This window comes from Elephantulus edwardii, unplaced genomic scaffold (assembly GCF_000299155.1).
Source record: "Elephantulus edwardii isolate Elephantulus edwardi_28Jun2011 unplaced genomic scaffold, EleEdw1.0 scaffold00118, whole genome shotgun sequence".
NCBI classification, from domain to species: domain Eukaryota; kingdom Metazoa; phylum Chordata; class Mammalia; order Macroscelidea; family Macroscelididae; genus Elephantulus; species Elephantulus edwardii.
Genome location: NW_006399868.1, coordinates 2,499,085 through 2,510,560, shown reverse-complemented (window position 1 = coordinate 2,510,560; position 11,476 = coordinate 2,499,085). Strand labels below are relative to the sequence as shown.

The window sequence follows — 11,476 nt, the reverse complement described above, 5'->3', positions numbered from 1 at the left end:
ATATAAACAGACAGGACTTGGGGCACATGCACAGACCCTGATAGCAGAGGGCGTTTCAGGGTTCTAGAACCTGTTAAATCACACACTGTGCAGATTTGTGTTCATGGAAGAATCTGAAGCCCGCTCAGCAGAGAGTATCACATAACACTGTGGTGGAAATCCTGCAGTAACTACAGGCTTGATGAGATTATCTTCACATTTAAATAAATTGAACAAGCCATTAGATATAACTGAATTTTTTTGATGTTGATTAGCAAGAATAATAAAGAGGAGCCCTTGATGTTGAAGTAGTTAAAGATTTGGCTGCAATTTAAACATTAACTGAAAGATCAGGGGTCCCTGGGAAACTGTAAAGGGCAGTTCTGTTGTGCCACCTGGGGCTTCTGTGGCTTGGTGGAGACCCCACAGCTCCCAGCAACAACAATGATGAAGGCAGCTAACATCGAGCATCTATTGAGTGCCAGGCATGCTGAAATTGTCCTTAAGATCATTCAAAGTAGCGTCTTAGGACTTTTTACTATCCAAACAGAAGCATTTCTGTCTAGCTGGATTAATAGACTTGCCCAGCTACACAGCTGGCAAGTGATGGAACTAGTAGTATTCCATCCCAGTTCATATGTCTCCATGTCCAGGGACCAGGTCACCACGAAATCCTACTATTGTTAGGAAATTCCAAAGTCATGGACATTGCTTTGGAAAACAGAGATGGGAGGAGCTTGCTTTTGCTGCCCCTTTGATCTGTCCAGGAATGCCCACTGTCCAGGAACCCTCCCAACTGCTGAGCGTAAAGTCTGCAGCATCATCAGCGAACCCACAGCTGCTCACAGCAGAGCAACGAGGCCTCTGCTTCCACAGGGAGTTACAGTCCGGAAACGCCATGGCCAGTTCTCCTCTGTCCCGTAGGGTCATTGTGCGTCAGAATTGATCTGGGGGGAAGAGGTTTGGTTTGTTTTTTTTAATCTACCTGTCTGTAATAGGAAAGACTTTGTTAGGTTTTGTTTAGGAGAAATAAGTTTGTGAAAAGTTGCTTTGACTATTTATTTGATTGGAGGGGAAAAAAATCAGTGGCTTATTTAGGAATTAGTGTTGTGATCCATTATCTGTGACTCAGAAGGACCGTATGTAGAACAGATTGAAAGCTTACCCCACCCCGTCCCAGCCTCCTTATCCTTGCCCGCCTTGAGACATCCTCAAGCCCATTGTCGTGGTCACTGCGTCAGTCTGTCTCATGAGAATTTTCTTCTCTTTCACTGGCTCTCTACTTTTCACAGCATAGTGTGTCCAAAGTATATGAGAAGAGATTTCACCATCCCTGCCTCTAAGGACCAGCCTGGTGGCACTTCCTTCAAGGGAAATTGGTTTGTTCCTTTGGCATTCCAGGATATAGTCAATACTTTTCAACAACTCCACAATTCAAAGGCATGACTATCTCTTCTGTCCTCCTTATTCATGGCCCAACTTTCACATGTGTGTGAGGCAATTGAAAACACCATGGCTCACAGCAGGCATACCTTAGTTTTTAAAGTGATATCCTTGCTCTTTGGCACGTTGGAGAGTCCTTGATAGCGGTCTTTCCCAATACAACATGTCTTTTGATTTCTTAACTGCTGCTACCATGGATGTTGTGTCTATCTGAGAAAAATTAAACCATTGACAATCTTATTACTATAATGAATGATTTAATGCAAAAGATAGTAAAGACAATTATAATTTAAAAATACGAACTAGGTTTTTAATTTCTTACAAAAATTACAAGGGAAAGTAATAGCTTTGTATTATAATAACCTACACCAGGCTACTCCTTGGAGGCAAGGATTCTGGGGCTTTGCCTGACGTACTTTGGACATGTTGTAAGGAGAGACAGGTCCTTGGAGAGGGACATCATGCTTGGGAGGGTGGAGAGACAGCACAGGAGGGGAAGACCCTCTATGAGGTGGATTGATTCAGTGACTGGGGTAATCGGGATGTCAGAGGCAGTGCGATTGGCGCAGGATAGAGCAGGGTTTAGGGCTGTTGTATACGGGGTCGCTATGAGTCGCAAATGACTCGACAGCACATAACAACAACACAACACACAGTGAACGGGCTAACTGGTGACAGAGCTCGTGGTGCCCGTGCAGTAGCCCGGCTCCCGGCTCCGGCGCTGACCCAGGACCTGCTCTGTGTCGTTGCAGCCTCCTCCCTGGTGGTGCCTCTGCTGAGTCCCTCCGTCCTCCTCCAGCGACTGCTCAACATCCTTCTGTCCCTGATGCCCACCTACCTGCTGCTAAGCACAGGGTACACATTTTGTTTGTTTTTCAATTTTGTAAGAGAACACTGACATTTTATTTTTTATGTTTTGTCTCCCAGTATTCACTATTTAGAAATGAAAATGTTTGGTACATGTTAAGCGTCAACAATACATGTGTGCATATTTCTCTGCCTTGGTCTTCAATCGTCTGATTTTCTTTTCCTCCCCTTTTCATAGTTTTTCCTGTGGTCTTCATCTTTTGGTTCCATTTTCTGAATTTTCTACATGGCATATTACTACTGAAAGTTCTGTTTGGCATTTTGCTACAGAGTTCCAAAGTTATGAGAGGTTAGGTAGGAATTTTAACCCTTAAATTGAAAAGACCTTTAGTTTTGTTATGCCCCTCTCATATAAATTCTGACTTTAACTTTACCACTATTTTTGCTTTTACTTCTTTCCCATCTGTTATAGTCTTACGTTTTACTCATAGGGAGCTCTGGCAGCTTAGTGGGTAAGGAGTCGTGCTGCAAACCCAAAGGTATGTGGTTCTATTCCACCAGCTGCTCTAGTAGAGAAAGACAGGCTATCTCTTCCAAGTGATTTAAAGCTCCTGAAAACACACTGGAGGGTCATCTATATGTTGGTTCAGACTGAATGACTCATAACAGTGAATTGCTTTGCTACAGGGAGTTGTCAGAATATTTCCCCAATAGTTAAATAACTAGTTTTCATTTAAAATGAAACATTTCATAACCAAAACACAGCACCTTGATTTGGAATTGATCCTGAAGTCTCCTCTATAATTCAACAAAAGCAAGATTTATTTTGCTTATGTTTTTTCCTTCATTTCTGTTTATGTCCTTATAATGATGAGAAATAGAAACAGTATTACAGATGCTGACTAGAATGAAAAATTAGTAAAAACTGGACACATGCATACACAAACACAAGTTCACATTTTGGTTCAAGTGTAAGATCATGGTTGACAGTGGACTAAACATAGCACTAAGTTTCGCTGACTTTTCAAAGCCATGTTGAGATCAGGACTTGGTTTGCTCTATCTCCCTGCAATCCCAGTTCTCTGTCTTTTTCTTTTATAACTGCTATTTAAGTCTCACTACTATTAGGAATACAGAATAAAGTAAAAATTTAATAGGAAGACAAGTATTAGAGTTAAAATTTAAATGTTAATGTTTTATTTCTATATGTCTTCTAGAAAACCTGACATTTGAGTTTTGTCATTTTGTGGCTTATTTTGAGAACACTCTTTCAGTATGAATTTGCATTTTGAATCCATAGCTGGTGTACTGCTTGTTTTCATTTCTCCCCCTTGGCCTAGGCACGAAGCTCTGTTTCCAATAATCTTGTCATGCTTCTTGTTCTCCTGGTTATACTTGGAGCAAGAAACTCTTCAACAGTCTGGTGCTTTCTCTAAACAAAAGGTAGCTTGTCAAAATCACCCCTTATTTTTTTTTGTAAAGTATTAAAGCCTTTCCTATTATATAAAAGAATGATATTTCATAAAACCCCCCATTTTACCCTGATTTTTTTCCCCTGTGTGTGACTTCCTCCCCTGAAGGTTGATACAGCCAAGAAAACCCTGCACCTCAGTTCTGCTTTCACACACGAGCTCGCTATGGACTGGAGTCAAGTCAGGGACGACAAACTTGAGGAACTTTTAGTAAAGCTTATTTAGAAGATATGGATAATTTAGCTAAACAAATTTCTGAGGAAAACTCGCTTTTATCCTAGAAAAGCAAAATTAATTCCCCTGTTAAAAAAAAAAAAAGAGAGGTAGCATATTAAAAAAAAAACAAAACCAAGGGGAGCTCTGGTGGCCTAGTGGTAAGGAGCTGCAACTAAAATCCCAGAGGCGCATGGTTCGAATCCACCAGATGCTCTGCCGGGGAAGGAGGGAAAATCTCCTCCTGTGCCAGTCAGATCTGATTTGACGGTACACTCACACACACACAAAATAATAAAATAAAATAAAAAAAAATAAAAAACGAAGCCAAATCCATTGTCATTGAGTGGATTTTGACTTTTAGCAACCTTCTTAGAATTTTAAAGGATTTTGGAATTTGCATAGCAATTCCCAAAAATTTCATATCTTAACATATCTGTAGAGAAAGTGTTCATCTCACAGACTTTGGACAGGCTATCAAGAGGGGTCGATCCCTAGAGAAGGACATGGTACTTGGCAGAGTGGCAGACAAAGAGGTAGCCCTATGTCCCCTGGGCTGGGCTGACACAGCGCCTGCACGTGTGGCCTCCACCACAGCTCTGAGGATGGCAGAGGAGTAGGCGGGATTGCCTTCTGTGCATAAGGCTGCTCTGAGTCCAAGACCATTTCTGTCTTTGATTGAAAATACGTAAGCATCACAAAATAGCTGCGTTCGATATCTTGCTGTTGTTGTTGTGTGCTATTGAGTTGGAACCGACCCACAGCTGACCCTTCAGTGGATTTTCAGGGCCAGGAAACCACACTGGAGGAGACTTCCCATCCTTCTCTCACGGAGCTGGCGGCATTTGAACCACTTAGCTTTGCGATGGCAGTACAGCTTCTTACCACTGTCTTAGAAGCAATAGAATTTACTTTCTGGTAGATTTTATTAAGGTGTAGTAGTTAAGCGGTAAGTACAATATTAATGTTATTGTACATGATAAATACTTGGACTGTAAATTTCCCTCCACATGTAAAAAGACAATTACTGCTCTGTACCAATATGTTGTTACTACCCCACAGCTCTCCAGTATTACATTTTCCTATCAGAAGGATTTATCACAGTCTCGACCACTCTGTCTGGATGACATCCGAAGGGTCTTTTTCTTTGTATCCTTTGATAGTATTTTTGTTTTAAAGAACTTTATTCTCTCATTTCGTGGAGTTAGAAGATATAGAAGGTGAGTCTACCTGCCTCTCTCTAAAACTCCAAACTCATTCAAGCTCTCTAATAGTCTCACAAGTGATCCTCCAGTGGGTTTTCAGAGGCAGTAAAAATAAAAACACAGAGGGTCTTCCCTTCTTTCTTCCACTGAGCAGCTGTTGGATTCAAGCCATGTACTTTTGGGTTGGCAGCCCAATTCCTTATGACTAAGCTACCAGAACTTTCATAGAAGCCACGTTTTAAAAGAATTGAAAATAACATACTTAATGCTTACCCAGAACACTTGATTGTGTTTATGTGAAACTATACTTGAACCAGAAGGAAGTCATCAGAACAGAGCAAGGAAACACCACATGGTTTAAAATCGGGAAGGGTATATGCCAAGGATGTGTCCTATCTCCATACCTTTTCAATCTGTATGTGGAATAGATCATCTGGGAGGCTGAGGAGGAATGTGGCATTAGGATTGGAGGAATACTCATCACCAAACTGTGTTATGCAGATGACACAACCCTGCTTGCTGAAACTGAGGAGGACCTGAAGTGTTTGCTGCAGAAGGTCAAGGACTGCAGCCTTCAATATGGATTGAAGCTCAACATCAATAAAGCCTTCAGTATAGATTGAAGTTCAACATTGACAAAGATTCTTACCACTGGGCTGATTGGCAGCATTATAATAGATGGTGAAGAGATTGATATTGCTAACAGCTTTAGTTTGCTTGGCTCCACTATCTACACCTTTGGTATTGGCAGCCATTCAATCAAAAGACAAATTGCATTGGGAAAGTCAGCAGTCCAAGACATCTCCAGAATACTGAAGAGCAACAATGTCAGTCTGGAGACTAAGGTGCACGTGATCCAAGCCATGGTCTTCACAATTACATATTATGCATCAGAATGCTGGACAATGACTACGGATGACAGAAGGAGAACTGATGCCATTGAGCTGTGGTTCTGGAGAGGGACAGTGCAAGATAGGAAGATCCTTAATGAGATGGATTGACTCAATGACTTGGGGTAATGGGGGTAGATGTTTCAGAGACAATAAGGCTAGCTCAGGATAGGGCAGAGTTCAGAGCTGTTGTACATATGGTCACTATGAGTCGCAGGTGACTTGACGGCACACAACAACAACAAGGAGCTTTGGTGGTGCAATGGTTAGGCACTCTGCTGACTGCTATTGGGAGGGTCAGTATTTCAAACCCAGTATCTGCTTTTCTTTTGAAGTAAATCTCTGTAGCCCTTCTACAAAGGCAATAGTCTAACACCCTCATGTTTGAGAAGAGGACCATGGAACTCATTCAAAGGCTTGTCCATGGTTACTAGTAGCTACAGTGTGACCTCTCTGGACTCATTATTCTCATCATCTTTCTTGCTTCTCCAATTTTATCATCTCATTTTTCAAAAATGCCTGTCCAGTGCCTGTTGTATGTACCAGAAGTTTAAAATAATTATGAAATGTGAAAGTTAAGAAGCAAGTTTCTCTCATAGTGGGACTGGCGTTATCTTTTCTAAATGAAAAAAAAAATATTGTTATTAAATCAGATTTGTTGTGAAATTGTCTTAACTGTATTCAGGTTTTTTTATCCATTGTAGCATTTTTTGGAACAGAAGACATAGCTTCTATTAACAGGTAATTTTTAATTAAAATTATAATTACATATGACAAAAAATGTACGTAGTGGCATGTGTACTGTGAACAGTGACTTTTATTTTCACTTCCGTACCTATCACTTGGCCCTATGGTAAACATTTTCAGTATTTTGTGTGGCATCTACTTCCTAAATGACATGCCTCCGGAAACTATAAACTTTGATAAATGTTGATAGTTGTAGAGGGGCTTCAGGCCTTTTGTTCACAGGGTCGCTATGAGTCATGCTTGACTCAAAGGCAATCAACAAACAGGAACAACAACCAGAAATTTAGGACATGTATGTTGGTGGTGGTGGGTGCTGTTGAGGTAGCTCTGATTCACAGTGACCTTATTTCAACAAAACAAAACTTTGCCAGATCTCGTCCCATCCTCAGCATCTCTGCTGTGTTTGAACTTCATTGTTAGTCACAGTGTCAGTCCATGCCAGTGAGGATCCTCTTCTCTTTCGCCGACTCTACATTTCCAAGCATGATATTTCCCTTTCGGGATTGGTCCATCTTGATCGCACATCTCAAGTATATGGGATGAATTAGAATACACAGCATTACTCGTGTCTGTTATACTAAATAATATATTTTGGAGATCGCTTTACACGTCTACTTTATTCTTTTCATTAGCTTCATAATATTTCTCAATATTGACATACCATAACTTGGCACTTTCCTGTTTAGGATTTGGGGGTTTTTTACAAATGATTGTGCAGTAAACATTCCTTGACATCTATCTTGATATGCAGTGTTAGTCTAAAGTTGGCTTTTTTAGCCATTACCTTAGCCACCTCTGGTCTCCAGCTATTTTAACTGTAGACACATGGTCTTGCAAATCATCAATAGCTGTGGGACTGGGAGAGAGTGCTTCCCACACTAGGCAAGTAAGACTTGAGGGAGACTGGAGTGAGACCCTGGTGATGGTGGTGGAGAGACTTTGGCATTGCTGTAGAGGAACTGTGGCAAGGTTTAACCAGAGGAGGCCTGAGATAAAGGCTGCAGTTAAAAGTTTTGCTGTGGTTGACAGATAATTAAGGAGAAGCTGGTTATAATGTTTCTGAGGAAAACCTTGCTGGATGATTGAGGAAACCAGAGGCTTCTTGAATTTGTTTAGATGAACTGAAACCAGAGTCTAGACTAATTGAGGAATTATGTCTTGGGACTACTGGGCTAAAACCTGTATTTGCATTGGGTGATATTCTTTGCCTCACCCACTCTCCAAATTATTTCCCTAATAAGCCTCATTCTCAGTACCACAACTGTGAATAAAGTCTGTAGGTCAGCAACAAACAAACAAACTCCTTGCTGTTAGTATGGGTCTAGAGGGACCATGGAGCTAGGCTACAGGCTCTTAATCTGCTTTCTGCTCTGGGGCAGTGAGGGGCTGTGCTCTTCTCACTCTCTCTGGCTCTTTCAGAGAGATGCTCAAGGCACGGTGTCCCCATGTCTCATTTTCTGCTCTCTAGACAGTACGTTTTGCCAGCCTCTCCAGCATAGATTCCTGACACTACAGTCGACTCTTCCTAGCAATTTAAAATGGCTTTTTATTTTTGAAAGACTTTTCTCTCCAAAGATACTGTATAAAACAATATTATTTTATTATTTTGTGCATTACTGTACGCTTAAACGTTTACATCTTTCTGGACTATTCAATATTATACCCATAGGATACTTCAGGGTTACAGCTTGCTTAGAGTTTTTAATTCTTTCAGATGGAAATTTTTAGTATTTTTCCCTCTCCGTTTTCTAACTCCATGGCCTTTCATTATTTCATGGCAATATGTTACTTTGTCTTCTTGAGCAGCCTTTGAAATCTGTTGAACTCTTTCACAGCATCATTTCTGTCATTCTTTTTATCTATTGTACTTTAGGAGCAAATTCAAAAGTCATTTTTATTATAGTTTGGTAATTGACAATATGGTTTTTGCAATCACTTGTTATGCATCAGAGAGTTGGACAATGACTAGGGAGGATAGAAGGAGAATTGATGCCTTTGAGCTGTGGTACTGGAGAAGAGTATTGAATGTACCCTGGACTGCCAAGAAAACAAACAGATTCATCCTGGAGAGGGTTAAACCAGGCTACTCCTTGGAGGCAAGGATTCTGGGGCTTTATCTGACATAATTTGGACATGTTGTGAGGAGAGACTGGTCCTTGGAGAAGGACATCATGCTTGGTAGGGTAGAGGGACAGCGCAGGAGGGGAAGACCCTCTATAAGGTGGATTGATTCAGTGACTGGGGTAATTGGGATGGGTGTGTCAGAGGCAATGAGATTGGCACAGGATAGAGCAGGGTTTAGGGCTGTTGTACATAGGGTCGCTATGAGTCGCAAACGACTCGATGGCACATAACAACAACAACAACAACAACAACAACAATTGACAATATGCACGGTACGTATACATCCCCAGACAGTCTAGCACTTGGATGGTTTCATTTTTGTGTTTCTCCTGCTGCACATTTGCAGTTGTTTGTGTATAAGAAGTGAAGCAGAGCTCCAGCTTTCAGTCTTTTACTTGAATCTTGCTATTGTTTCATCACTAATTTTTTTGATAATTCATCTTTCATAGACTCTTAAAATACTTCCATAAAGTACTAAATGTTAGTACACAGTGACAGTAACAATGAGCTTGAGCATCTCAGAGCTCATGTTTACGGTACAGGATGGGCAAGTTCAAGGGTCAGATCTGTTGTTCATAGGGTCTCTGTGAGTTGTTGTCGACTTGATGGCACCTACCAATAACAATAGATGTCTGCAGGTAGATAGTTGGACTTATTCCACTGCATTTTACTAAGAGATTTTATTCTTTTTTTATTAAAAAAATTCTTCTTGTATCAACTACTAAATACTGAAATTACATAAAAGAAAATGTCATATGAAAAATAAAAAATTTACCTGTATAACAAACAAAAGATACATTCATAAACATTTTTGTATACATGAATGGTTTCTAAAAATTTAGATTATATATTGCATCGACTTACAAAGAATATATTTATGCTTTTGTTTTAATAAGATGTAAATTGAGACAGGTTAATTAATTTCAATCTTTTTGGAAGTTATAGTGTGGATTCTAAAACACTTCCCCCCCCCTTCTGTTGATTTCTTAGATTTGATCCTTATTCTGTCACTTGCTTTCTGAAGAACGTTCACTCTTTTGTGATGGGACCCTTGATAATCTGGAAGGTTAGTGTTACTTAAGTTTTGTTCACCTATACTTTCTTAAGATTATGGACTTTGATGACATATTTGGAATTAGGTAGCAATGGGGAAATGATATCCGTTTAGACTAGTCGTTATCACCACTGCTGATTTGGAGTGGGACTCTCTAGCCCTTACCCCAAAATAAGTTTAGTCTGTACTCTTGGACCTATTTCATGCCAAGAGAGTACAGATGCAGGTTAGTCCTGGAAAGCCTGGCAGAGGCGGCACCTTCCCGCAGAGGGTTTGGTTGTGAGTCAGCATTGCCCCCTGCTGGCCCTGCAGTGTCTGCGGTGTATTTACAGCATAAACTGACAAGACCATCTGACAAGCCTGTGCACACATCTCTTTGTCTTGTCTGTCTGCCTGCATATCTGCTTGTAGACTAAGGTTTATTGCTGACAATATTGCAGGATCATATGTGTGATATTTACCTTGTTAGCATGTGTTCCTTCTTGTAATCATGGTTACCATGTTTCTTGTGTACCTCCCCCTGTCTTCTTTTCTGTGTACCAATCACCCCTTTACTGTGTATTCCCTGTCCCTTGAACCATTTTATTATGTGTCTCTTGTCTATTTCCTGGTTTCTATTCCTTTCCCCCTTTCCCATTCTTTCTCTGTGTAAACCACTCTTTAGCCATCATGGTGGATTCATATAAACCCATTTAATTGTAATATTTAATAATGTATTTTATGTTGCACATACATCTTCTGGAATCTTTAAACTGTTAGAATTGTTAGACATTACATCCAACACAGTTTCTTACTATTGATGGGTATATGTATTGGTGTCTTTAAAATCTTTTGTCATGAATATTTGAACACTAATTTTTAAAAATAATTCCCTCATTGTTTGTGATTATTATCGCCCTTCTGTCTCAGTGCTCACTTTTCACTGTTGTTAGGAGCCGTCGAGTCCACTATGACTCGTAGTGACTCTGTGAACAGCAGATCTGAACTCCGCCCTCCCCTGAGCCATCCGCACCATCTCTGATATGAGATGAGTCCATTGATACCGTCCACCACTGTGTCAGCTCACCTAGTGGACGGTTTCCTGCTCCTTTGTTGACCCTCTACAAGTATATATGCTATTCACTAGTATACATTAAAGTTACTTGAGAACTGGAAATATTCTTATAAGCAGAAATGGTATTTCTTTCAAAGGGTACTTCACACACCTCATCTGCTCACGGCACCATTTGCTGTTCTTCTAAACAGGTTTTAATCCCCTTCATCCTTGTGATGTGTGTTTTTGAAGCAATCCGGTTAACTACCCAGCTGCCATTGAGAAGGTAAGACAAACGTTTAAGAAGCATTGGCTATGTCTTAATTTTGGCTCGTGAGAATAAACATGTGAAGGGCTTTCATAGAATGGCTGTGAAGTCACTGTAACATGTTGTTGTTGTTGTTATGTGCCATCGAGTCGTTTGCGACTCATAGCGACCCTATGTACAGCAGCCCTAAACCGTGCTCTATCCTGTGCCAATCTCATTGCCTCTGACACACCCATCCCAA

At 40.5% G+C, this 11,476-nt stretch overlaps 1 protein-coding gene across 1 annotated transcript in view; it reads left to right on the top strand.

The window, feature by feature from the left end:
• The window catches only part of LOC102854309 (GPI ethanolamine phosphate transferase 1-like), a 60,387-nt gene that overhangs the window by 42,122 nt on the left and 6,789 nt on the right, over nt 1-11,476 (top strand). The window contains exons 21-26 of the mRNA XM_006892754.1: nt 2,175-2,277; nt 3,570-3,672; nt 4,977-5,063; nt 6,695-6,750; nt 9,871-9,946; nt 11,180-11,253. Of these exons, the coding sequence (XP_006892816.1) occupies nt 2,175-2,277; nt 3,570-3,672; nt 4,977-5,063; nt 6,695-6,750; nt 9,871-9,946; nt 11,180-11,253 (499 nt within the window). The remainder of the gene's footprint in view (nt 1-2,174; nt 2,278-3,569; nt 3,673-4,976; nt 5,064-6,694; nt 6,751-9,870; nt 9,947-11,179; nt 11,254-11,476) is intronic.